The sequence below is a fragment of the Chrysemys picta genome, chromosome 9, assembly GCF_011386835.1.
Source record: "Chrysemys picta bellii isolate R12L10 chromosome 9, ASM1138683v2, whole genome shotgun sequence".
In the NCBI taxonomy this organism is placed as follows: domain Eukaryota; kingdom Metazoa; phylum Chordata; order Testudines; family Emydidae; genus Chrysemys; species Chrysemys picta.
Genome location: NC_088799.1, coordinates 65,855,296 through 65,882,607, shown reverse-complemented (window position 1 = coordinate 65,882,607; position 27,312 = coordinate 65,855,296). Strand labels below are relative to the sequence as shown.

The following is a 27,312-nucleotide window of genomic DNA, read 5'->3' as shown; positions in this document are numbered from 1 at the left end:
GCGGCTGTCAGGCCTGTGTGCCACTCTTCAGATCCAGAGGGAATGCTTTATGGACAGGGTCTGATTAGGAGGTGAAGGCTGGAGATGTGTGGGAAACCCTAGTCACACACCCACAGTTTGTCTCTTCGTCCTCCACCCATCACCAGTAGCATGGGCTGCTTCCACACTCTGTGACCCCTGTGGTAGGAGGCAGAGCCCATAGAATGATTAATTAGTGCTGCTCTGAATAGCATTAATACAGGTCGTTTTTATACAGTGCCCCAGGAATAATGTGGAGGGGGGTGGGTTATACCAAAGGCCTAGATGTCTTAGCACTCCCCAGTGCATGCACACTTGCACAAACACAATGGGGTCAGCCATTCTGCACTCTGTAATGTGACTGCAGGTCCAGGGTCCTGACCTCTGCTCCATCTCGAGGGATGTGCTGTTTATCACTTCACTGCACATAGAGGGCCAGGGGTGAGATAAACAGCTGCTGATGGGTAAGTATTTATCTCTCTCCTCCACCCATGGGGGTGTGGCTCTCCTGTGCAGAAAGGCTGATCCAAAAGCAAGGTGCGGGAGTTGATGTCAGGCATGGGAAGCCATGGGGCACTGCATACTCCAGCAGAGGGGTGAAGAGGAGTGTTCAGCCCCTAAAACTATAGCCACATTGCACCCCCCAGAAGCAGCTACTTAAGCAGTGGCCCACGGTGGGAGGACTGGCCAGAACATAACACTGTAACTGTATCGTACTGTGCAGTAGAGACTAATTAAGGAAAAGAGAACCAGACCCCCTGGTACCGCAGCCAGACTGAATGCATTATGGACTCTTTCATCAGTGGTATGACCCTGATTTTCCAGCCATATCATAGTGTTCACCACTGATTAATCTGTCTGTATATTTACTGAAGAGGATAGCCAAGGCCTCAAACTTTCAGCCCCACTTTCAGCTGTGCTGCCTGGCCTGGCCCATCGAGAGATGAATTAGGGGGACCAGGAGAAGACCATTCCCTTTTAGGAGTTTGTTGGGAGTGTGTACAGGGAGATGTGGAAGAATCTGATCTTAGTAATTTTGAAACATAAGGCAGAAGTCATCCATTGTTTCAGTGGAGTTACACCGGGGGTAATTTGGTCAATGGGGCTCACGGAACTCAGAATCCTGGAACTCTAGCCATAGGTGCATCAAATTAATAATTTCCTCCAGGGCTGAGGAGGGGAGTCACTGCAATGTGCAATATCTGACATTCATGCAGACGGGCAGGCATAGGCGTGGCATGGGGTGTGCCAGGTGTGCCCAGGCACGCCCTAATGCAGGGGTGGGCAAATGGCTCCACTCCCCGGTGCGCCAAGCCGCGAGGTCCACGCTCCTGGGCCGGAGTGCCCGGCTGAACGCAGCAAGCCACCGTCCCCTCCCCCACCATCCCCCCTCGCCTGGAGCCATGCTGCCATGCGCGCAGCGCTCTGGGGGCCGGGGCTGCATGCTCCCGAGGGGCAGTGTTTGGCTCCGCGGGGAGGCTAGGAGCCCAATTCTCATGGTAAGGGGTCCGGGGCCAGGGGGGTTGGATAAGGGGTGGGGGTAGTCAGGGGACAGGGAGCAGAGTGGGTTGGATAGGGGGTGGGATCCCGGGGGGTGGTTAGGGGTGGGGGGGTCTCTGGAAGGGGCAGTCAGGGAGCAGGAGGGATTGGATGGGGCATGGGAGTCCCGGGGTCTCTCAGGGAGTGGGGGGTGGATAGGGGTCAGGGCAGTCAGGGGACAGGGAGCAAGGAGCGTCCTGGGGGGCAGTTAGTGGGGTGGGTCTCTGGAGGGAGTGGTCAGGGGACAAGGAGCTGGGGGTGGGGTTGGATGAGTCAGGAGTTCTGGGGGGGGTTGTCAGGAGGCAGGGATGTGGAGAGGGGTTGGGGGAGGCAGGGAGTGGGGGGGTTGTATGGGTCGGGAGTTCTGGGGGTCCTGTCGGGGTGGGGAGCAGTTGGATAGGCGTGGGAGTCCCGGGGGTCTGTCTGGGGGTGGGGGGGGTGGATAAGGGTTGGGGCAGTCAGGGGGTAGGGTCCTAGGGGGGCAGTCAGGGGACAAGGAGCAGGGAGGCTGAGGTAGGGGATGGAGTCCTGGGGGGAAGTTAGGGGCAGGGGTCCCAGGAGGGGGTAGTCAGGGGACAAGGAGCAGAGGGGGTTGGGGGTTCTGAGGGGGGAAGTCAGGGGGCGGGAAGTAGGAGGGAGTGGATGGGGGCAGGACTAGGGCAGGGGCTAGGGCGGGGCTCCCTGGGTGCACACCCTAATGAAATGGGCCGCACACACCTGTGCGGGCAGGGAAGGTTAGGGGACAGGGATTATCGGCATATTGAAGAGCTCAGTACAGGCTACTCTGTGGGAGATGGAGCCAGAAACTGCTTGAGGATTAAAATAAATCATAATAGGATGAGCTGTTCTCTTAGTATGTGTGACTGGGGAGGGGAGGGAGTGCGAGAGCACTAGCAAACGGAACAGAGGCCTGTGAATGGAGAGACAGACACAGCTGTGGCCGGGGGACTTTCTCCTCGCCTGGCTGCTCAGTGCTATCGGAGGCTTTGCAGAATGTACTGCCTGCTTCTGTCTGATGAGAACCCATCAGAAAGTTTCTCAGTGCCTCAGAGTGTGTGACAGCCACCCACCCCAAGGGAGGCAGCCACGCTTTCTTCCAGCTGCCTCACTTCTCCTTTCACACAGACCCCTTTTGAAACAGCCCTTTTTATGGCTTTAAAGTGAGGGCTGGTGGCTGGAGCTGTATCAGGATTCCCTGGGGAAACCTGGCTTTTAGGTGGTAGACCTGGGAGAGGGCAGAATCTCTCGACACTGCAGTGGACATATGCGTATGCAATACTTAGCTGTCCTTCCCCACTTGTCCGTACATTTCACCTCTTGGGCCTGGTCTACACTAGGTGGTTATGTCGAATTTAGCAGCGTTAAATCGAATTAACCCTGCACCCGTCCACACAACGAAGCTATTTAGTTCGACATAGAGGTCTCTTTAATTCGATTTCTGTACTCCTCCCCGACGAGGGGAGTAGCGCTAAATTCGACATAGCCATGTCGACTAAGGGTAGGTGTGGATGGAATTCGACGCTAATAGCTCCGGGAGCTATCCCACAGTGCACCACTCTGTTGACGCTCTGGGCAGCAGTCCGAGCTCGGATGCTCTGACCAGCCACACAGGAAAAGCCCCAGGAAAATTTTAATTCCTTTTCCTGTCTGGCCAGTTTGAATCTCATTTCCTGTTTGGACATCGTGGCGAGCTCAGCAGCACTGGCAACGATGCAGAGCTCTCCAGCAGAGGTGACCATGCAATCGCTGAATAGAAAGAGGGCCCCAGCATGGACCGATCGGGAAGTCTTGGATCTGATCGCTGTGTGGGGCGATGAGTCTGTGCTTTTGGAGCTGTGATCAAAAAAACGGAATGTGAAGATCTACGAGAAGATCTCCAAAGCCATGACAGAGAGAGGGTACAGCCGGGATGCAACGCAGTGCTGCGTGAAAATCAAGGAGCTGACACAAGGGTACCAGAAGACCAAAGAGTCAAACAGACGCTCCGGATCCCATCCCCAGACATGCCCTTTCTATGAGGCACTGCATTCCATTCTAGGTGCGGCCGCCACCACTACCCCACCACTGACCGTGGACTCTGAGGATGGGATATTGTCGACGGCTGCTTCCTCGGAGATGTTAGCGGACGGGGAAGATGAGGAAGGAGATGAGGAGGATGAGGCAGTCGACAGCGCTTACAACGCTGATTTCCCCGACAGCCAGGATCTCTTCATCACCCTCACAGAGATCCCCTACCAACCCTCCCAAGTCGGTAACCCAGACCGTGAATCAGGGGAAGGATCAGTCGGTAAGTGTTTTAAACATGTAAACATTTATTTTGAACAGAACAGGAATATTAACAACGGGTTTTTCATGATTAGTTTGCCCTAGGCGCTTAACGTTTTAGTCCTTGGCAGTGCAACTACTGGAAAATAAGGTCTGTATGTCCGGGGATAGAGCTGAAATCCTCATGGGACATCTCCACGAAGCTCTCCTGGAGGTAATTGGGAAGCCTTTGCATGAGGTTCCTGGGGGGAGCGGCCTTATTGCGTCCTCCGTGGTAGGAAACTTTTCCGCGCCAGGCTATCATCAAGTACTCTGGGATCATTGCCTCGCAGAGCATGGCGGCATATGGCCCTGGTTTTTGCTGGCTTTCAAGCAGCATGCGGTCTTTCTCTGTGTCAGAAAACCTCATCAGAATGATGTCGCTCATGGTGACCTGCTTTGAATTAGGGGAATGTTACTATTGGGACTGCTTGCCTGTTCCTTTACATAACTGTAACCGGCGGTTTACAGCCACGCGGTGGAGGCGGGAGAGGGGCAGCATACAGGGATCTTTCCCGGGGACAGCCGCGAGGGGATGGGACAGGGCAGAGTTCATGCTTGCCGGATTGCTGGCAGCAGGAACTGGCCAACGCTAGGAGCATTGCTTTGAACGTGAAAGGAGGGCACTGCTATAAATTAAGTTTTAAGCAGCCACAAGTCTACGGCTTACCATGTCAGCCTGCTACCCGAATTCCGCTGTCCTGCCCCGCTTGTCTGATCTCCACTGCAAGACCCCAGGCACTGAATGTGAAGGCCGAAAATTCGACCTTGTCCTGAGTGCGCATGTGATAGGTGCTGTGCATGGTCTTCTTCACAGAGAAAGACTATGTTCATTGTTCACAAAAATGTATCTTTGTGAGGAATTCACTCCCTTTTTCCGATCCCACAGCTGCGAATGTCTCCCGACCTACCCCGGCATCCCCCTCCCAGAGGCTGGCGCAGATTAGGCGGAGAAAGAAAAGGACACGGAACGACATGTTCTCAGAACTTATGGGCTACTCCCGAGCCGAGGTGGCCCAGCAGACCCAGTGGAGGGAGAACATGTCGCAATACCAGCGAGCACACAGCGAACGGGAGGAGAGGTGGCGGCAGGAAGACCAGCAGGCGACTCAAACGCTGCTTGGACTGATGAGGGAGCAAACGGACACGCTCCGGCGCCTTGAGGATGTTCTGCAGGACCGGAGGCAGGAGGACAGAGCCCCGCTGCAGTCTATCTCTAACCGCCCTCCCCCACCACAAAGTCCCATACCCCCTCACCCAAAGTCCCAAGAAGGAGGGGCGGCAGGGGCCGTGAAAACAGTCACTCCACCCCTGCAGACTGCTCAAGTACCAGAAGGCACTCATTCCCAAAAATTTGAAGTCCTTTCCTTCCCGCCTCACCCAAGCCCCCGTCCCAGTTTCATCCCCTAACTGTGTAGTTGCTAATAAAAAATACGTTTCTGTTAATTACAGTTTCCGTCATGTTCTTTTAGAGGAGAGTGTGTTTGAAGGGGGGGAAGGGGGTTGGTAATTGGAGAGGACAGTCACCTTTACCAGGGTACAGACACGGGAGCAGGTTCAGCAGAAGGTCACACACACATTGCAGTCACTAGGCACCCTGGTCAATCTGGGAGGTGGTTTTCATGTTCTGTGTGTGTGTGTGGGGCGGCTATGTGACTTTGTGGTGGGGGAGGGCGGTTAGAGATCTTATGCTGCGGTCCTTAGCCTGGATCACAGAGCCACGCAGCAGGGGATCTGTAACCGTCCTCCCCCGCCACAAAGTCACATAGCCACCACACACAGAGTCCCGAAAAGGAGGGGTGGCAGGCTCCGTTGAAACAACCAGTCCACCACTGCGGACCGCTCTAGGAGCAGGAGCCTGTCATTCCTTGAGTTTAGAAGCGTTCTTTCCATCACTACGCCCGCTCCCCACCACAGTCTGCGTCCCAGTTTCAACACTTTACCGCGAAATCCGTAATAAAGAAAACGGTGTTCATTAACAAAGTTCCATTTATTTTATTTTTAAACGTGTGTTGTAAGGGGGTGAACGGGGTATGTAACTGCAGAGGATAGTCAACATTAAGTGGGTAAAGAAACGGGGGCAGGTTCAGCTTCTCTTTAAACAAACTTAATAGTCACAGGTTACCCTGCTCACTGAGGAACCTAGCTTTCAAAGCCTCCCGGATGCACAGCGCGTCCCGCTGGGCTCTTCTAATCGCATGGCTGTCTGGCTGGGCGTAATTAGCGGCCGGGCTATTTGCCTCAACCTCCCACCCCGCCATAAAGGTCTCCCCCTTGCTCTCACAGAGATTGTGGAGCACACAGCAAGCTGCAATAACAATGGGGATATTGGTTTCGCTGAGATCAGAGCGAGTCAGTAAGCTTCTCCATCTCCCCTTGAGACGTCCAAAAGCACACTCCACCACCATTCTGCACTTGCTCAGACGGTAGTTGAAGAGTTCTTTTTCAGTGTCCAGGGCACCTGTGTAGGGCTTCATGAGCCAGGGCATTAGCGGGTAGGCAGGGTCCCCGAGGATCACTATAGGCATCTCCACATCCCCAACGGTTATTTTGTGGTCTGGGAAGTAAATACCTTCCTGCAGCCGTCTAAACAGACCAGAGTTCCTGAAAACACGAGCGTCATGAACCTTGCCCGGCCATCCAACGTTGATGTTTGTAAAACGTCCCCTATGGTCCACCAGTGCTTGCAGCACCATTGAAAAGTAGCCCTTTCGGTTAATGTACTGGCTGGCCTGGTGGTCCGGTCCCAGGATAGGGATGTGAGTTCCATCTATAGCCCCACCGCAGTTTGGAAAGTCCATCACGGCGAAGCCATCTATGATGACCTGCACGTTTCCCAGGGTCACTTCCTTTGAGAGCAGTAGCTCAACGATTGCGTTGGCTACTTGCATCACAGCAACCCCCACGGTAGATTTGCCCACGCCAAAGTGGTTCGCGACTGACCGGTAGCTGTCTGGCGTTGCAAGCGTCCAGAGGGCTATGGCCACTCGCTTCTGGACAGTCAGGGCTGCTCGCATCCGGGTGTCCTTGCGCTTCAGGGCAGGGGACAGCAACTCACAAAGTTCCAGGAAAGTTCCCTTCCGCATCCTAAAGTTTCGCAGCCACTGTGATTCATCCCAGACCTGCAGCACTATGCGGTCCCACCAGTCCGTGCTTGTTTCCTGGGCCCAGAATAGCCATTCCACAGCATCAACATGACCCATTGCCACCATGATGTTCACGGCACAGGGTCCCGTGCTTTGTGAGAGGTCTGTGCCCTTCTCAGACTTAATGTCCTCACCGCGCTGCCATAGCCTCCTCGCCTGATTTCTCAGCATCGGATTCTGAAAAAGGTTGATGATAAGGTGTGAGGTGTTGACAACGGCCATAACTGCAGCGATGGTCGCAGTGCTGTGGCGTCCGCGCTGTCACTCACCAGAAAAGTGCGCGAAGTGATTGTAGTGTAGACATACCTTTGGAGTGCTGCACTCCACAGATGTGCCCCACGTCACATTCATATTCGTTGAACTTTTAGCCCCAAGACGAATCCCCTCTGTTTGTGCTCAACTGCTCTGTTCCTCTCATGACACTGGTGCTGTCTTGAGGTTAGAGTTGCGATTTTTGTGTGCTTTGCCCAGTGATTTCCATGGGAAAATCATTTAATGTCAGTGTCTCTTAGCATCCCCTTAGCTTTCTGTAGAACTGGACAAATTAATGTTGTGAGCGTTGATTTATGTTTGTAAAGCATGTTGAACTCACAGAAAAAGTGCCATGGAAGGGCAAATGCTGATGATGCAACCTATAGGCTTTTCAAATTGTCTGCCTTGATCTATTCCCCCTTAGTAATGGCCCCAATCCCTGTGGTATCACAAATAGAAGCTGTAGTATTTTGGACCTGACTGTAGAATGTTGTTCTCTCTAAAATAAGGGCTCCTAGTTTCTCACTGCTTTGCTGCCTAAACTGAAATGCAGAAGCAGCACAATGTCCAGAAGAAAAGAGTGAGGTTAGTGGAATAGGTGAGAGACCAAAGTTAACCATTACAAATGCTTTTTTCTTGGAGCAATAATGACCCATGATGGGTTATATATATAGTCTGTTTGTCTCTGTGTCTGGAGCTCTAGACATATGGCTTTACAATCAATTTTCCTTCCAAACACAGGACGTATTTATTATTTCTGTCCTTCTGAGATCTTTGAGGGTAAATGGCAACAGTGCTTAGTGCCCATGGCAGTTCTGGTCTCCTCCAATTTCCCGCTAAGCTCTGTAGTTCTCTGTCTCACTTATCATAGTCCAAAGAAAAGAAATTTTTGCATGCTGTAGTATAATCTGTGAAATTCACAGCCACAGGGTTTTGTTAAGGCAAATTGCTTACAAAAAGGATTAGATGTTTATATGAGCAAGAAAATAGCATCTTCAGTGACACTAATTCTATGATAAAAATGACAAGGCCTTTCAGTCCTCATGCTTCAGGGCAGAAGCTGATCTGGCAGGTGAGGTCAGGAAGAATTTTCCTCCATGGTTCAGTATTGTATAATGAGTGCATTGTGGAGGATATATACCTTCCTGAGAAGCATCTAGGACTGGCCACTGTTGGATACAGGTTTCTAGGCTAGGTAGACCTTTGGTCTGTCCTCTTATGGCAAGGCCTGTGTGTCTAGTTTTCTCCCTGCAACTCAGCCAGCTCTCCTGAATGGTGAGATCTGAGAGCTGATCCAGTGGATTTCACACTGTGTTTCAGGTGCCTGTGCCCAGAGAAGTCTCCATCCCCATGAACCTCCGTTCTGATGCAGCCAATGGTCATGCAGGGATGCTCCTACACCATCCCACGATGTCATGAGCGGCATACAGCAGACCAGTCACATCGCAGCAGCACCACCCACTCACAGTCTCAGGTAAGAGTGCTAGGGCCTGTTAACTAGCACACTTTTTCTCTTTCTTTTTCTTTCAATTCAGAGTTTTGGTGACAGTTGCCAAACTTCTGTATTTATAGCAAAGTGGCACCTCCTACATTCCTGTTAGTGATGGGGCTGTTATTTCCTCCGTCTCCCCCTGCTCCCAGCTTCTACTTAGTGTATCCTACTCAGATAGCACTCTCCAGATGCACGGGGCTTCACAAACAAGAGATGGGCTTGAGTGACAATATGTAGTGTTGGGATCAGTTCTGCATTTCAAACCACCACCAAAAATCATGTGTGCATATGTGTGTGTGTAGGGGCTGAGGGGGGGTTCTGTTGTCATCTCTCCTGATTTGACGGTGAGTCTCGCAATATTTGTTTTTCCTGAAGTCCCAGCTCCTGGATTCATGTGACTCAGGGGGAGGCGGTGGGGAGGTGGGGTGTTCAGCTATCGTTTTTTAAAAAGGAAGTTTCTGCAGAGAAGAGGTGGAAAATGTGAGCCTGGTGCTAAAGGCTCAGAAACCAGAAGGCAAAGAAAAAAATCCAACTGTTTTTAAGTCTCATGATTTTTAAGATGATCTCATGATTCTTTGGGGCCTGACTCATGATTTTTGAACTCTTGGGGATGGCAGTACTGGTGGGATTGCAGAATCTATCTCCCTTTGGCCCTTTTGGAAATCCCAGGCCTTTGGTTAGGAGCAGGCCTGTGCTATTCTTGGCTGGACAGGCTGGGGCTAGTAGCCATCCTGAGGGGGTTTCTGACCTGCATGGAATGTGTGTCCCTCAGATACTGTATCAGTGGTCACTGGATGTGTGTTTGCCTTGCACTTCTAGAGCTGAATGTAGCCAAGCCTGGCAGTTTGTCCTGCCTGCAAAAGGGGAATGAGCCAGTTAGCCCAAGACCCCAGCCGATGGCGGAGAAGGCACAGAAGTGCCTGCATTGCTTGTCTGATCTGGAGGTTCAGCAGAGGCTCTTCAGGGCTCTTTCCCTTCCCCCCTTCACTGCCCTTTCCATTCCCTCTCCCTCTGGCTGAAGAGTGCTGGACCAGCGCCCTGTGGCAACAGCAGTGCTGCGCTGAGTGAAGCAAGCCCCCTTTGGCTTCAGCACTCCTCTTCTACAGCAGAGGTTCTCAACCTTTTTCTTTTGGAGTCTCCACCAACATGCTATTAAAAACTCCACGGCACACTTGTGCCACAATAACTGGTTTTCTGCATATAAAAGCCAGGGCCAGCATTAGGGGGTAGCAAGCAGGGCAATTGCCTGGGTCCCCATGTCACAAGGGCCCCACAAAGCTACATTGCTCAGGCTTCGGCATCAGCCCCAGCTGACAGGGCTCAGGGACTTGGGCTTCAGACCCATGCAGTGGGGCTTTGGCTTTCTGCCCTGGGCCCCAGCGAGTCTGATGCTGGCCCTGCTTGCAGGCCCCCCTGAAACCTGCTCGATGCCCCCTAGGGGACCCCGGACCCCTGGTTGAGAACTACTGTTCTACAGCACATCCAGGTTTGTGCTGGCTCCAAGGAGTTCAAGATGGCTGAGTCTGGGCCTGGATCCCAACACCGTGTGTTGCCGTTGCACTGGCTGCCCCAGCATGGAGATCTGCAGCTCAGGGGAGAGAAGCCGGGGGAAGTGTGAGAAACCAGCATCTGTCTGTCTGAGCCAGTTCCCAGGCTGGAAGCGGGTCTCACAGATGAGCCCGTGACTTTTCCCTGCTGATTCTGAGTCAGTGTTTATGGGGTGGGGGTGGCTGTTATGTAGCTATTACCAGGAGTGTGTGAGGGGGTTAATAAACGACCCAGCAGATTCAACAAGGAGCAGAGGGTTTGAGGGAGAGCAGAGAGAGCCGAGCAGCAACTTCCACTGCCTCCTGCCTGCCATGAACATGCTGAGGAGCTATCCGTGGGTGGAGCCGGTTCTCCTTGGGGGTACAGGAACGGAAGAGGGAATAAGCAGGGAAACAGACAGATGCAAGGGCAGCCTCAGGGACACTTGCAGCAATCAGCAGCTGCACTGGAGAGAGGCTGTATGAGGGGCACTCATTGCTCTGGGCTCATAATCACGCACCCAAAGCCTCTCCTGACTTGTGTGCTGCACAGGGCTAGAGTATTTAACCCCACATGCAGGCAGAGTGCCAGGCCACTGGCTTGCTCTGCTTGCATGGCAGCGATCTTAATAGCAGCTCTGCCTTCCACCCGCCAAATACCGTGCACTGTCTGCCTCCTCCCTGGGACGGGCCTTACTCAGGGTTGCTGGCGTCGCTATTGTCTTGGCTTCAGAGTCCAGGGATCCCACTGGGTTGGTGAAAACTGAAGAACATGTTGGTGTGAGAGCCCCCTGATTGCAAAGGGCAGCCCAGCCCAGAGAGAGGGAGGAGGGGACAAATGGGTAGAGATGGCAGGCGTGCGGAGAGAGAGAGAGAATGAGAGGGAGAGATACAGGGAGCTTTTTCATAGTGTTCCTGTAGGTGGTATTGAGCATGGAAACAATGCCGAGCTGCAGAAACTCCAGAGAACTCTGTGGGAGACAGACGGGGACGAAATCCTTTTGGCAAAAACAAGATGTTTTCCCTGGGTGCGGACGGGTGTGAGCCAAGCCCAGGAATGTTGATGTTGACATGGGGGCGGGGTCTGGGCCAGGGAGCCCCAGCTGCGAAGGTGGGGAGCGCTGAATCTGTAGAGGGGCTTCCCCTGCTCACCAATTCTGTCCCCAAGGCAGGCCCTGGCCATCACTGTGATGCACAGCTTTGCTGGGGCCCACCCAGGTGAGCTCATGGCTTGTCCGGGAGGTGTGGGCCAGGGCAGATGCTTCCCCACTGAGGCTCTGGGCACAGTGTCTGGTAACCATAGGGAACCCCTGTGGCTCTTTCAGTGTAGCCTCCCTCCCTCCTTCTCGTATAATGGAGTTTGAGGTGTTTCTGTTTCCACCCCCCATGCCACCCCACACACCCTGTCCTCCCCCACTATAATGGGACTCAGAGAGAGCCCCCAGGTGCTCCCTGAGTCTGTCTAGGGGACTAAAAGCTTGCATTGACTATTCCTTCAGGAATCTGTCCATTGACGAATAAACGCTGAGATCCCAGCACTCCATTTTCAGTAACCAGAGGACCTGGGGGCTGCTGCACCATTGCCTTTGCTATTACCCAGGGGGCCCCGGACCTGTTCAATGCCACCTTTGCTATAACCCGGGGTGGCCCTGCCCAGCGCTGTGTTCTCTCATATGTGCAGTGATTTCTTTGAATGTGGCTAGCTGTGGTACCTTCTCCCCCATCAGCGCCTTTCACACACGCGTGTGCACAGGGTAACTCCTGGTGACACCCTGCCCTCCCTCACACACAGACAGCTGCCGTGGCACCCGTGGGGGTTAGGGCAGGTTGGAGGGAACTGGAATTCTACCCGGACAAAGCTGTGATTCACTGGCAGAGAGGCTGCTGCTGCCGCCTCCCTCCGGATTCCTAGGGGGTCAGTAAACAGGGCAGCAGCTCCTCTCAGCCCTCCCATCCTGCTCCTCGCCCGCCCTCTGGTCCCTTCCACTCTGCCTCTCTTCCCTGTGGTGCTGTTTGCCTTTCTCCTGCCGTGGTCTGCCTGGTGCTGGCTGATGGCATTGGGCAAAGAGGGGGACAATGTTCTCTCCTGTGCAGCTGCTGAGCAGCCAAACCATGGATCCCCGGCTCTGCACAGGTAGGGGAAGCGCTCCACAGCCCGGGCATGTGTGTGCCTGCACACACATCTAAAAATAAAGCTGTTCAGATGCATCTGACTTCTGGAGGGAGAAGGATCCAACCAGCCTGCCACCTCGGCAGCTGCAGCCAGTGGAACTGGTGCTCAATGTGGAAGCGCTGCTTTCCCCCACTCACCTGCAGGGGTTTTGTTCTGGGAGAGCAGGTGTTGCACATCTGACCAGTGCATGGCTGCTTGCACTCTGGCTCATCTATAGGACATAGTTGGTGAGTGGCAGGCATCGTGGACTTTTAACCTTTTCCTAAACTAGGCTGGAGAGGATCACGCTTCCCGTGGGGTTATATCCACGCAGTTCCGTTTACCCCCCAGATGGAGAAAGGCCATTGGCCCTGATCCCTTTGCAATCTCCCTGGGGACAGAGGAGGTGGCTATGGCCACGCGGGGCTAACCTACTTTGGCAGAGTGAGTATTTGCACGAGAAATGTATTGACTTTCAGTATACAGGCAGCAGTGTTAGCTTGAATTATTTATGATATTCATGTCTAGGATTTCTCTGTACTCCGTGTTTGATGATTTTTGGGATGCTCTCTGGAATGACGTGGCAGATCGGGGCAGAAAATTAAACATGCTTTGGGTGAAACATAAAACACGCTTCTGCCCCCACTGTGATAATTAAATACCTCCCAGTTCTTTTCTGGGGAGTAGAGGGGTGATAGCCCTAGTGACCTGGCAAAACCCCCTTTGGATAGATTATAAAGCCAGAAGGGACCAGTGTAATCATGACCTCCTGTGTCACTGCCCTGAATTAATTTCTTGTCTGTTCTGCCTGCTCCCGTCTTTCCTTCTGTGCCATTAGCATATGGTCCCCTGTGCAGGGTAGCTGTGTTCTTTCAAACAACTGCCCCACCCCTCAGAGATGGCTGCACTCCAGTTGAGTGAAGTGATTCCTGTACAGATCATTTGGAAAGCAATATGGGTTGAAGGGTGCTAATGCATGTTAATTGTTATCACTTCTGAGCCCTGCCAACAAATTAGAACTGGAGGGAAATGTTGTGATTTCCAAGCAAAACACAGCAACTTCCCACCTGTGAAAACAGTAAATGTTTGTGTGTTTTGACAACAGGCAGCAAGCTGCCATTGTGGTCACACACCAGCCCTCCACCCATGCACCCCAAACACACAGTGGTGTGAGTGTTTGTGTTTGTGTTGCATTTTAGATCATGCCTCCCTCCGATTGTTTGTTGGTGTGTCTGGCAATTGGGACAGTCTTCGCTGTTGTCATGGGAGGGAGCTCAGTCTAGCGATCAGAACTCTGGAGTGGGAGCCAGGAGACTAGGTTCGTCTCATAACTCTACACTGTGCGAGTCATTTTCCTGTGCAGTGCCCCACTTTCCCCCCGTCTGTGTCGATAATGCTTCCCTTCCTCCCAGGGGATTGAGGCTACATTCCTCATTGTAAAGTGCTTTGAGATCCTCAGATTTAAAGCACTCTGAATGCAAAGATGTATAGTGACTGGAGTGTATGTCTCTGGCATTCTGAGTGTCTCCCTGCTTTTCACACACATGCGCACTCTTCCTTCTGGAGTGGGTGCAGAGAAGCTGCAGAGTCTCTGGAAGTTGGGCCCCTGGACCGCCAGAGAATGTTCTCACCTGCAATCTTCTTCAGGTGAAACAGGTGTGAGCTTATAATCTGTCTTTTGTGGTGGCTTAGGCTGCACAACCAGGGCCATTAATATTGTAACAAATCCGTGGTCATCTACACCTTCCTGGTTGTCACTATGCTGAACACTGGGGCTGCTCATAACTTAATGGCAGCAGCAGGAATAGAACTTGAAGCCTGTGCTTCTTTGGTGCTCCAAAAGCACAAGCTCTAGCCACTTAAGATGAAGGGGAATCTCCATGTGGAGTGGTGTGGAGTCTATGCCACACAGCTGAGCAATTCTGACTCAATCCAACAGAGGTCAGAGGTCAGTCACACACCCACCCACCAGATGCTTATATTAGATCTAGTTGATCCTGGAATACCAGACTAAGAAAACCTGGGAGCACAAGAGTAAAAACCCTTCATCTCCTTGCAGTGTTGTAAATGCTGATCACTTTATAATATGTTACACCGATAGAACATCCTTCAAGTGTTTTAAATCCTTAACAAAATCTCAAGATCTTTTGTGATGCAGGCCAGCATTTCAATCCCTTTGTACAGATGGTGAAGCTGGTACATAAATGTTAAGGGTTGTGCCCAAGAACACACAGTGAGTCAGTGGCAGAGGTGAGAGCAGCAGTCAGACATGTGTTCTAGCCACTAGCCATCCTGTGTCTGGATACAGTTGTCAGGTGTTTGTGTTTCCACCTAGGTTAAAGCAGCGGAAGATGGTGAAGGAGCGCCCTGTGTAACCCAGCAGGCTCCCGACAGTGCCCTCAGGCCCCAGACACCTCTGGAGATGAATCTTTGCTGGAATGAAATAAAAAAGAAATCCCACAGCCTTCGGTAGGACTCCCCACGTGGAGTGAACTTGCTGGTCTTTGCCCTGGGATTGCCTGCTGGAGATGTTAGGCACAAGCCTTTAGATCTTGTTCAGTTCACTTGCCACCCAAGTTCACTGTGACCTCAGAGCAGTTTCCCCTTTCAGCTTCTAAAGCAGAGACAAATTTCTGAGTCACTGGGCTCTTTTTTCCTCTGCTTGAAATGTATTTTCTTTTCGTTTGCCCTTGCTTGTGCTCTCACTCCTTCTTTCCTCTTATTTCCTCCTATCCCTTTATCTCTTTTTCCCCCTCCATTCCTGCTTTCTCTCTGTCCCTCTCTCCATTCCTCAGGCAGCTCTGTGTGTGTGTGTTCTTACTGCCCAAGATAGGCTTCAGAGTAGCAGCCGTGTTAGTCTGTATCCGCAAAAAGAACAGGAGTACTTGTGGCACCTTAGAGACTAACAAATTTATTAGAGCATAAGCTTTCGTGGACTACAGCCCACTTCTTCGGATTCATATATATGCATCCGAAGAAGTGGGCTGTAGTCCACGAAAGCTTATGCTCTAATAAATTTGTTAGTCTCTAAGGTGCCACAAGTACTCCTGTTCTTTTTGCCCAAGATAAGGACTCAGGAACCCATTCCCTTCATATCACCTTCCTCTTTGGCCTGCCCCTTCCCTTTAGGAGCATGTGCCTTTCTGTAGCCTTCTGTAGTTGCAGATCCACAGCCAGCATCATTGAGAGTTCAGTTGAGGCATATTAATTTTGCTTTGCCTTAACACACACATCCTGGAAATGGTCCAGGTGGCTACAATGTATAGCCAAGTCCCTGCCAATATGGGCATAGCCGGAGTTCAGGCCGTGTGTACGCACAAATCCAGGCAGGTTCTTCTGTTCTCCCCACCACGCACTTGGAGATCAGAAACAGCTTAAGGGCATCCTCGCACCCGTCCCTGCTAACACCAGCAGGGACTTCTAATGCTGAGCCCCTGGAAATCTCCCATGGAGGGGATCCTCTGCTGCATGGGAGACCAGGGCAGCATGCTCACAGGCTGAGGGAGCCCCTCCCTCCTGACACCAGTGCAGGATATAGCCATTCCTTAGTCACTGGGCAGGGGAAGTTTTCCCTTAGCCTGGCTGCCTCTCCTCAGGGCGGAAGGCACAAACTGTGTGAGACGGGGCTGGTGCCCTCTGAGCCGCAGGCTGCAGGGGCCCAGTGCACCGTCCACTCTTCCCTTTGTGAAAAGAGGTGAATTCCCATCAGGCCTCATCCTTGTGTCTGCTCTCTATGACTGTTGTGTTCCCATCCGTCCGGTGCAGGGCTCGTCTGGAGGCCTTTTCAGACCACAGCGGGAAGCTGCAGCTCCCCCTCCAGGAGATCATAGACTGGCTGGGTCAGAAGGATGAAGAGCTGTCCGCCCAGCTGCCACTCCGGGGAGATGTGCTCTTGGTGCAGCAGGAAAAAGAGACGCACGCAGTATGTTTCCAGATACGCGCTCCCTAGAGCCCTGCCCTCGCTCACCAGCTAGGATGAGCTCCCGCCCCAGGTTCCTTGGCATGGAACTTGGATACCTGACCTGGCCTCTCTGCCCACAGCTGTACTTGCAGGTCCCCCCGTGACTCACGTTTGGGGCCAGTACACTGGCTGTCACTTGCACCTTTCCCCTTCTCATGAGGCGGAGCCAACGTTCTCCTGAAACGCTCGAGCCTGTATTTTCCCCCAATGAATAACCGATAGAATCAGTCCAGGTTAGAAAGTGAAGAGGCATTTAGTGTAAATTACAGAAAGTAAATCTGCGTTACAGATTTAAAGTTAAATCTACGAAGAGATCACAGAACTGGATACTGAGCCTCAGTCACTGACAATAGCTTATTGCCTGTTTCCCAACTGGTTGCAATATCCGAGCTCTCAAACAAACCGATGCCTTTCTTTGGCCACACTCGTGGGGATCCTGACACTTGCCGAGAGACCAGTTTGGGTCATCTGTCTGACTTTGACCTACAGCTGACACAGTGACGGGGATGTGAGAATCCTTGTTGTGTTATAGCACATAGCAGTTCTGATTAACCAATGTCCTCCCCTCTGCATTTAGGAGAATCATAGGACGGTAAGGGACCTCGAGAGATCATCTAGTCCTATCCCCTGCACTCGTGACAGGACTAAATATTTAAAATACTTACAAAGGACAGTTTCCTCCTCCCTGTACCCACAATGCAAACTGGCCATGATCAGAATGCCTCCCCTTTAATAACTCCTGGCCCAGAACACACCAGTAGTTGCCTATTTCACGCACACTGTTGATCTACAGATCTCACCAAATCTCTCTCCTCCTTCCATGTGTTGGGATCTTCCTTGAATCCTAGGGCTGTTTATCCATTAACTTTCCTTTGTATTCTAAAGATATTCATGTACCATCTTCTCAGGCAGAGCTTCTTTAACGTGTCAGTTATGTGCTCTGTGCCGGTAGTTCCCTTGTGCGCTGGAGTGAGTAATTCACTGAACAGTTCTTGGTTGAGGAAGGAGCTTTTCAATTCTCTAACTCAGTCTTTTTTTGGTCATGCTGTGCCTCCCCACTGCAGGCTTTCATGGAAGAGGTGAAGTCTCGGGGCCCATATATTTATTCTGTCCTGGAGTCGGCACAGGCCTTTCTCTCCCAGCACCCATTTGAGGAATTAGAGGAACCAAATTCTGAAAGTAAAGGTATGTGGAGCCTCCCACTCTCATCCCCCTCCTTGTTGTCATGTCAGCATGGCCTAGCTCTCAGACCCTGCATGCTGTCGTTCTGAGAGAAGAGACAAGTGGGGGCAGGGTGCAATGTGGCATTGTGTACCGCAGTGCAGCATGAATGAACTGAACGTGCAGTACTATAGCACAGTGTTACCTGGCACTGGCACTCCATATGTCTCCATAGGTTTGCCTGCACTGCCATCGGAGGGGTGATCGCAGCACCTGTAGACATACTTGCTTTGATCTAGCTAGCTTGGGTAGCAATAGCAGCAAAGCTACAGCAGCACGAACTTTGGTGTAGGCTCTATGAGCCCGCCTGGGACCCTAGGTAATCACTTGGGTAGCTAGCCTGCGCTGAAGCCCATCACTGCTATGGGTACTGAAGCTAGCTCGAATAAAGCTAGCTTGGGTATGTCTGCATATGCTGCTATCACATCTCTGATGGCACCGTAGACATGTCCTATGTCATGTTACTTTGTGGTGGGACAAGGCACAGCATGCATGGGGTGTGATGAAGCACAGTGTGTGGCACATGCTGGAAATGGCATAGTGTGTGGCACGTCCTAGAGCAGGGGTGGGCAAACTATGGCCCAGTGGCCGAATCTGGCTCTTCAGATGTTTTAATCTAGCCCTTGAGCTCCTGCTGGGCAGCGGGGTCCACGGCTTGCCCTGCTCCACATGTGCTGTGGCTCTGTCTGGCTCCCAGAAGCAGCAGCATGTCCCCCCTCCGGCTCCTGTGCATGGGGCAGCCAAGGGGCTCTGCATGCTGCCCCCGCCTCAAGCCCTGCCCCCGCAGCTCCCATTGGCTGGCAACCATGGCCAATGGGAGCTGCAGGGGCAGCGCCTGCGGATGGGGCAGCGCACAGAACCACCTGGCCGCTCCTCTGCGTAGGAGCTGGAGGGGGGACATGCCGCTGCTTCTGGGAGCTGCTTGAGATAAGCGCCACCCAGAGCCTGCACCCCAACCCCCTGCTCCAGCCCTGATCCCCCTCCTGCCCTCCAAACCCCTCGGTCCCACCCTCCTGCACCCTGGAACCCGCACCCCTGCCCCATCCTGGAGCCCCCTCCCCCACCCTGAACTCATTTCTGGCCCTACCCCAGAGCCAGCACCCTCACCCCCTCCTGCACCCCAACCCCAATTTCGTGGCATTCATTGCCCGCCATACAATTTCCATATTCAGATGTGGCCCTTGGGCCAAAAAGTTTGCCGACCTCTGTCCTAGAGAGATGCAACATGGTACTCGAGGGCATTGAACAGTGATTTAATTAGCATGTCTGCAAAATGAACTCTTGTCCCAGCCCTTCAATTGAGCCACACCCTTATGTGAAGCCATGGCCTCTTCCCTCCAGAAGGACTCTACTGGCAGCTGGTGGGGAGCTCTCCCTTTTTCTTGGCGATTTTGAGGGGTTTCCTCTCTTTCTCCTGCCCCGCCCCCAACTGCTGGGAAGGAAGAAGTGCTCTGCAAGACGTTGCTCCCTCTCTTGGCCAGGGGGCAGGGTACAAATCCACTCCCAGCATGTTTGTGGGGTCCTGGCAGCTCCTGTGCTTTCCCCACTGATTGGGAGGAGGAGGGAAGTGATCTGGCATGGCCAATAATAGGGCCCATTTGCTGAGTTTTGGGCTCCCTAAACCGATCGGCACTCAGCTCTGCTCCTGACCTGCTTTATGACCTTAGGTAAATCACTTAATCTCTCTCTCTGCCAGTTTCCCCTTCTGTGTAACAGGGATAACACGCCCCTCACATTAATGGGCCCAGCTCTGAGACCCTTACTCAGGCAAAGCTCCCTTTAACTTGAGGGGCTGTCTCTGCCTGGGGAAGGATTTCAGGCGTTGTGCTTTAAAGGCAATAGTCCCATCTTTACTCCTTCTGCGGAGTACTCACCTTGGTACCACAGTTGAAGCTACTGGTGGCCGCAGTCCTTCAGAGGTCCTTTGTCAGACCTGCAGTTCCCTGGCTGGGATGTAGCATCGCTGACTGCGGGGGGTCACTGTGTCCCGTGGAATGTGTATGCTGTACCCTGATACTCTGTTAGGCAAGCTCCTTGGAAAACCGCTTAGCCTCATGGGCTAAAGCTATCACTTGTGAGTGCAGGCTGTGATCAGATGGATGATGGTAGGCAGGAAGCTTGTGACTGGCAGCAGGAGAGGCTGGGACACAGGCAATTCAGAGCTGTAATGCTGAAAGAGGAATGAATCTGAAGATGAAAGGCAGCCTGAGTGAAAGTGATCTGAATGATAGATTTCATGATTCTAAGGAAAGCCAGGAGTGAGAGCACCAGAATAAGGACAATGGATTTCAAAAAAGCAGACTTTAACAAACTCAGAGACCTGGTAGGTAAAGTCCCATGGGAAGAAAATCTAAGGCAGTGGTCCCCAACGTGGTGCCTGCAGGTGCCATGGCGCCCGCTGGGGCATCTATGTGCGCCTGCGTACTGGCTGGCGGATGAGCATCTGCTGAAATGCCGCCAACAAGCAGCGTCATCCAGAGGCATCGCTGCCGAAATGCCGCCGATTTTTGGCGGCATTTCGGCAGCGACGCCTCTGGATGACGCTGCTTGTCGGCGGCATTTCGGCGGCGATGCCTATTAATGTTGCCGCTTCTCGGCGGCATTTCGGAGGATGCTGGTCCGCGGTGGCTCGTCGTCTGGCACCTGCCAGACTAAAAAGGTTGGGGACCACTGATCTAAGGGATAAAGAAGATCAGGAGAGCTGCCTGGCAGTTTCTTAAGGAGATAATATTAAAAGCACAACTGCAAACAGTCCTGATAGGAAGAAGAGTAAGAGGCTATTATGGCTCCATCAGAAGCTCTTTAATGACCTGAACATCAAAAAAGAATCCTACAAAAAGTGGAAACAAGGACAAATTGTAAGGATGAATACAAAAGAATAGCACAAGTGTATAGGGACGAAATCAGAAAGGCTAAGGCATAACATGAGTTACATCTAGGAAGGGACATAAAAGACAGCAAGAACAGGTTCTTTAAATACACTAGTAGCAAGAGAAAGATGAAAGAAAGTGGAGGCCCTCTACTTAGCAGGGAAGGAGAGCTAGTAACTGATATCAAGGAGGATGAGGTGTTTAATACCTATTTTGCTTCAGTCCTCACTAAAGAGATTAATGGTGACTAGATAGTCAACACAATTAATATTAACAACAAGGAGAAAAGAACACAACCCAAAATGGAGAAAGAACAGATTATAGAATATTTAGATAAGTTAGATGTATTCAAGTTGCCAGGGCCTGATGAAATTCATACTAGGGTGCTGAAGCAATCTCAGAACTGTTAGCAATTATCGTGGCGAATTCATGGAGGACAGGAGAGGTTCCAGAGGACTGGAGAAGGGCAAACATAGTACCTATCTTTAAAAAGAGGAGCAAAGAGGACCTGGTGAATTACAGACCAGTCAGCCTAACTTTGATACGAGGAAAAGATACTGGAACAAATTTTTAAACAATCAAATTGTAAGTACCTAGAGTATGATAAGATTATAAGGAATAGCCAGCATTAATTTGTCAAGAACAAATCATGCCAAGCCAACCTAATTTCCTTCGACAGTGTTATTTTTACCTAGTGGATGGGGGGAAGCAGTAGATGTGATATATCTTGATTTTAGTAAGGATTTTGAAACAGTCCCACATGACATTCTCATAAGCAAACTAGGAAAATGTGGGCTACATGAAAATGATATAAGGTGGGTGCACAACTGGTTGAAACACCGTACGCGAAGAGTAGCTATCAATGGTTCACTGTCAATCTGGGAGGGTGTATCTGGTGGGGTATTGCAGGAGTCAGTCCTGGTCTAGTATTAGTCAATATTTTCATTAATGACTTGGATAACGGAGTGGAGAATATGCTTATAAAATTTGTGGATGACACCAAGCTGGGAGGGGTCACAAGCACTTTGGAGGACAGGATTAGAATTCAAAATTATCTTCACAAATTGAAAAATTGGTCTGAAATCAACAAGATGAAATTCAGTAAAGACCAGGGCAAGGTACTGCATTTAGGAAGGAAAAATCAAATGCATAACTACAAAATGGAAAGTAACTGGCTAGATGGTAGTACTGCTTAAAAGGGTCTGGGGGTTATAGTGGATCACAAGTGAATATGAATCAGCGAGGTGATATAGTTGCTAAAAAGGCTAATAGGGGTGTGTTAACAGGAGTGTTGTACTGGCAGGTAATTGTCCTGCTCTGTTTGGCTCTGGTGAGGCCTCAACTGGATAGTGTGTCCAGTTCTGGGTGCCACACTTTAGGAAAGATGTGGAAAAATTGGAGACAGTCCAGAGGAGAGCAACAAAAATGATAAAAGATTTAGAAACCCTGACCTATGAGGAAAGGTTAAAAAAAACGGGGCATTTTTAATTTAGTCTTTAGAAAAGAAGACTGAGGGGGGACCTGATAACAGTTTTCAAATATGTTAAGGGCTGTTATAAAGAGGACAGTGATCAATTGTTCTGCATGTTGACTGAAGGTACAACAAGAAGTAATGGGCTTAATCTGAAGCAAGGGAGGTTTAGGTTGGATATTAGGAAAAGCTTTTGAACACTAAGGGTGGTTAAGCTCTGGAATAGGCTTCCAAGGGAAGTTGCGGAATCCCCATCACTGGAGGCTTTTGAGAAGGAGGCTGGACAAACACCTGTCAGGGCTGGTCTAGGTTTACTTGGCCCTGCCTCAGCGCTGGGGGCTGGACTTGATGACCCGTTGAGGTCCCTTCCAGCCCTGCATTTCTATGATTCTATGACATGTATTGAAATTGTCCTCTTTTTCTCTCTGTCCTTTGTGCCTCCTCTTCCCAATTCTCCCTGGCTTCTCTCTTTCTCCTCTTTCTTCCTCTTGTCACCCCACCCTTGTATTGGCTGTCTCTGCCGTGGCTGGGATCTCCTGGTTGTTCACTGTGGCCCTGCTGCTTTGCTCATAGATGTCTCTCCAAGGCACCGGATCCAGAACATCAGCCGTTTTGTCTGGAAGCAGGCGAATGTGGCCAGTGAGCTGTGGGAGAAGCTCACTGCCCGCTGTGTTGACCAACACCGTCACATTGAACGAACACTGGAGCAGCTGCTGGAGGTCAAGGGAGCCATGGAAGAGCTCAGCACAACACTGGACCAGGCCGAGAGTGTGCGAGAAACCTGGGAGCCCATTGGGGACCTCTTCATCGACTCCTTACCAGAGCACATCCAGGCAACCAAGGTATATCTCACCCTAAGGGAGACCAGTTGCTTCTCTCCAGGATATCCTCCAGTAAGACAGCATCATGCAGTCTGATACAGTCACTATCCAAATAGAACTGTTCCAAAATCTTATCTGGACACTGATAAAACCAGAGGGACCAGTTCCTCGCTAGTGTGACTCCACTGACTGCTTGGGCGAATTTGGCTCGTGTAGGGATAGATAATCCTGAGGTCTTCTCCAATGGAGCATATTCCCCTCACTGTGTCCTGCTCAAACCATGCACTCTCTGGATAGGACTCTTCTTCTCATTGGCTACTAGTTGGGATCTGATTAGTATCCCAAGCAAGGGGACTCAATTCCATTGTAGTGCTAGTACATGCATCTCCAGTCTGGCTTGCTGGGTTCGTTCTACTGCTCTAGCACTCTCGGGAGGAGGGTTAGGCAGTGATTCCCACCCACCCCCACCCTCCCAGGCAGTGCTAGCCACTGGTGTACCCAGGCCGGTGGAGCGTTGCTAGTGATGTTACAATGAAAAAGTGAGTTGAGTGGCTTTTGTCTCTGTCCCACCTTCTGTCTCTTCTCTTTGGGATGGGGGGCTCTAGCTGTTTAAAGAGGAGCTCTCCCCCATGAAGGACGGGGTGAAGCTAGTTAATGACCTCGCACACCAGCTTGCTATCTCAGATGTGCATCTGTCCATGGAGAACTCCCGGGCTCTGGAGCAGATCAACACCCGATGGAAACAGCTGCAGGTAGGAAGGGGCAAAGGAGGGAAGTTGGGTGCTCTGTGAACAGTAGTTGAACATTATGGAGAATGGGCTGTCAGAGTGCAACAAGGGTAACAGAGATCTGGGGTCATATGTCTGAATGGGTCTTTTCTGAGCGAGAGGGAGACAGCAGGCCACTGGGCAGGGAGGTGGTGAGTCTGCAGTGGGACTCTGAAGAACAGAGGCAACATGAAAGACGAGGCACAACGGCGGCTCATAGGGGCAGGTCCTCCGCTGGCGTAAATGGGTGCAGCTCTAGTGACTTCAGTGGAGCCATAGTGAAGATCTGGCCTGTGGGGACTGAGAATTAGCTAGGCCAAAGAATGGGCTAGAAGGTTTGGTTGTTGGGGGATAGGAATCCAGGGAGGTGGTAGATGTGGGAGAGGGTTGGTGCATTGCAGTTCCATGTTAGTACATGTGTGATGCCTCCTGAGCTGTCGAAAAGCTGAAATCCTGGGGAAGTTCACATTTAAGTTCCAGTTTCCCCTTCTCCCAGACCTCGGTTAACGAACGCCTGAAGCAGCTCCAGGATGCCCATCGGGACTTTGGCCCAGGTTCCCAGCACTTCCTCTCCAGTACGTGAGCAGATCCTCCCAGTGTCCCCACCATCAGATACCCCCGCATGGGAGAAGCTAAGCACTGTGCCATTTGCTTTGTACAGATTCACACCTGCCTGCCTTTCTTAATGCCTTGGCCACATAAGATTACCCTCGGAGACATATTCCCCTTGGCCTAGCTCTGCCAGGGCAACCCCAATAACCAGCTAGAAAGAGACACTATCAAGTGGCAGTTCCTAAGTGACACATGGCATTACCCAAGGTTGATAGCACCATGATACCTGGAGGGTACAGGATTTAGGTGCTTGTCTATATGGGGACACTCAGGAAAAATACAACAAATCCACTAAAGTGTGAAGTCATTGGGCATCAGTGAAAGTGCATTAAACCCATGTGGATGCTCCCGTTTGGAAGTAAAGTGACCTTTGTTCCCTGAATCTTAACCCTCTTTGAAGACAAGCCCTTATGCAGGAGGCAGCTCTCCAGGCTATTATGATCTGTATTTGCTAACCACTCGGGCCAGTCAGGTGGAGTGGTGCCCCATTCAACAACACAGACATAGTGACATGAGCCTGAAGCAGCTCCCAGTTGACACTTGGGGCTGTGCCAAACTCCGTAATCCTGTGACTCCACAGGGCTGGATGACAGATGGCAGCAAAAAGTCAGCTCCCATAGTCCACAGTGGTGGGTAGGGTGGTGAGAATGTGCCTGTTATTTCCCATTGTAAAGCAGGATGCTGTTCTCCCGTCACTGAGCTGGCTCTGTCAGGAGGCTGTCTTGGCACCATGGTGAATCCTGCAGTGGAAAGCACTTAGGACAAAATTTCCAAACCTGGGTGTCTGATGTTAGACTTCTACATAAAAATGGCCTGATTCTCTGAGGTGTTGAGCACCCCCAGCTCCCGATGACATCAGTGGGATTAGCGGGTGCTCGGCTTGTCTGCAGAGCAGGTCACTTGGCCTGGGTGCCTGCACATGGATTTAGGAGCCAGGTTTAGAAGCACTGACCTTGGTGCCTGCGTGGAGGTGAGCTGTTTGGTGGTGATGCTGGAGGTGAAAGGGTTTCCTTTCCCCGGATAATGACTGGTGCTGCAGACAACCAATGCAGTTATGGCAGGGCTCCTATCCACCCTGATCTTTCTGCTTCAGAAAAACAGGCCTCTCCTGAACTGAAGGAGAGCTCTAGTGAGAGTGAGAGAAGCAGGTGTCTCATACACTGTGGCTCAGCCATTAGAGGGTAGCAACACACCCTCAAGCACCCAAATCCAGTGCAGTACACCCACCCACACTGATGCACATTGGTGTCTCAAGGATGGACCTTGTAAGGAAGGATTTCACTGACCAGAGACCACTGCCTGGGGCAATGGCAGTGTTCCAGTGGTAGGGTCCTGTCCACAGTCAACTGTGGGGAGTGGGGTGAGGCTGGGGACACAGAGATGGCTACTCCATTTCTACATTCACAGTGCAAGCAGTGCTGCGTCCCTAGCCCCACCTCATCTCTGCTCCCCAAGAACAGCACTCGGTAGGCTGTGATCTCTCATCAGAGAGGAGTTTGACTGACAGTAGCGTCTGTATCTGTCTCTCTTTGCAGCCTCTGTCCAGGTTCCCTGGGAACGAGCAATTTCACCCAATAAAGTGCCATACTACATCAAGTAAGTGTACAGTCAGAGGCTGGAAGAGAGGCTGGTCTCTCTGTCTCACATCTCCTGTGTGACTTTCCCACTCACCTCCCATAAGACCTATGTGGTCTTGATGGGGTAAAACACAAGTCCTGTCCATTCCAGGCTCTCATGCGGTGAGCTCACCGTCTTCCAGTCACACCAGACACAGCCGATGTAGCCCTTTCCCCCCCGGGCAGATCTGTAATCACAGTGCAGACTCCTCAGTCTGTGGTGTAAGTAGGAGCCTAGCTGAGTCCCCACATTCAGTTGTGGCTGGGGCAAGAGTTGTGTTCCCTTGCAGGATTCCCAGCTCTGGGGACTCTCATTTGGTTTTGCAGAGGTGTGTGTGTGTGTGTGTGTGTGTTAGTTTGGCAAGTGCTGTTGTCAGGCACTCCCTAGTGGCTGTTAGCAGGCATTGGGGCACTGGAGAGTCGTGCGTGCGTGTTGTAGGAGGAAGGAACCTAGCAGTCAGCCCATAAGAGGTGGGGCTGGAGGCGAAATTAACAGTGATGTTGAAACAAGCTCATCACACCTTATTCCACCAGGGTGGACCCCCTGCCTCCGAAATGCACCCCGCCTGTGTGCACTGGGAATCCCCTTGGTATTATCAGCTCCCCCTCCCCACCCAATAGGAGAGCATGTGGGATCTCTCTGCACCGTTATGCTGAGATGGGAGAATGAGATCATCAGGTGATGGGCAGAGGCCAGCAGGCATCTGCTGCCTAGTTTGGGGCCAGAGGGAGCTCCGATCCGGCGCAGCACAGACTTTGGGGACCCTTTGCAATAGAAAGGGGGTGATGGCTGGCTGCATCCATCTGCCTGTTCACATGTCTGCCAGTTAACTTACAGGTTTAGTGATTTGGTTTCCTTCTTTTTTTTTTTTTTTTTTTCAGCCACCAGGCTCAGACGACATGCTGGGACCACCCCAAGATGACTGAGTTATACCAAACGCTAGGTAAGAGCTGCTCGAGGCACCTCCCTTGGGGAGCCCACTGCATGAGCCCATGGAGAGCACTGATTCACACAGCCTCTCCTTCCCATGCCCTTTGTACAACGGGACTCGGAGCAATCCCCCCAGCGCACCTGACAAGCGGCAGAACTCCCTCTGTTCAGCTCCCCATGATATAATGGATCCAGAGTCTCTGCAGAGACCTGGTGTGATTCTGTGCAGTCTTCTGTCACACTCACTCCTCCTCACCTTCTGTCCCTGATGGAGGATTGAGCCTTTTGTGTGTTGGAACTGGCACAACATCCTTTGGCTTGGGTTTTGTGCTAATTCAAAGGACATTTCCCCAGCAAAGTCTGTGACTGGTGAGTGCGCCTTTCCCTGCTGCTGAGTATGAAGATGCACAGGCCATGGTTATATTCAATTCTTTCATGTTGTTTTGCAGCCGATTTGAACAACATCAAATTCTCTGCGTATCGGACGGCCATGAAGCTGCGCCGTGTCCAGAAAGCTCTGCGGTGTGAGTACCATACGCTGTCCTTGCCTCTCCTGCCCTCCTACTCTGGGCTACTTTCAGTGCTTACAAGGAGAGGTTGGAGTTGAGCAACT

General features: G+C 51.6%; 2 protein-coding genes across 4 annotated transcripts in view; both read left to right on the top strand.

The window, feature by feature from the left end:
- Positions 1-27,312, top strand: part of DRP2 (dystrophin related protein 2) — a 45,310-nt gene that overhangs the window by 7,538 nt on the left and 10,460 nt on the right. For 2 of the 3 annotated variants that reach the window (XM_005285652.5, XM_008173663.4), the window contains exons 2-11: positions 8,580-8,733; positions 14,765-14,898; positions 16,195-16,351; positions 17,455-17,575; positions 22,526-22,794; positions 23,379-23,525; positions 24,037-24,115; positions 25,688-25,748; positions 26,651-26,712; positions 27,149-27,223. In XM_005285652.5, the coding sequence (XP_005285709.1) occupies positions 8,626-8,733; positions 14,765-14,898; positions 16,195-16,351; positions 17,455-17,575; positions 22,526-22,794; positions 23,379-23,525; positions 24,037-24,115; positions 25,688-25,748; positions 26,651-26,712; positions 27,149-27,223 (1,213 nt within the window). In that variant the 5' untranslated portion in view covers positions 8,580-8,625. Of the gene's footprint in view, positions 1-8,579; positions 8,734-12,292; positions 12,874-14,764; positions 14,899-16,194; positions 16,352-17,454; positions 17,576-22,525; positions 22,795-23,378; positions 23,526-24,036; positions 24,116-25,687; positions 25,749-26,650; positions 26,713-27,148; positions 27,224-27,312 lie in introns of those variants that run through there. The other variant, XM_024110218.3, reaches the window with a different exon arrangement.
- On the top strand, positions 3,321-5,303 carry LOC135973405 (uncharacterized). The gene is made up of 2 exons (XM_065556479.1): positions 3,321-3,844; positions 4,751-5,303. The coding sequence occupies exons 1-2, from the start codon at positions 3,442-3,444 to the stop codon at positions 5,269-5,271; spliced, it is 924 nt and encodes a 307-aa protein (XP_065412551.1). The 5' UTR covers positions 3,321-3,441; the 3' UTR covers positions 5,272-5,303.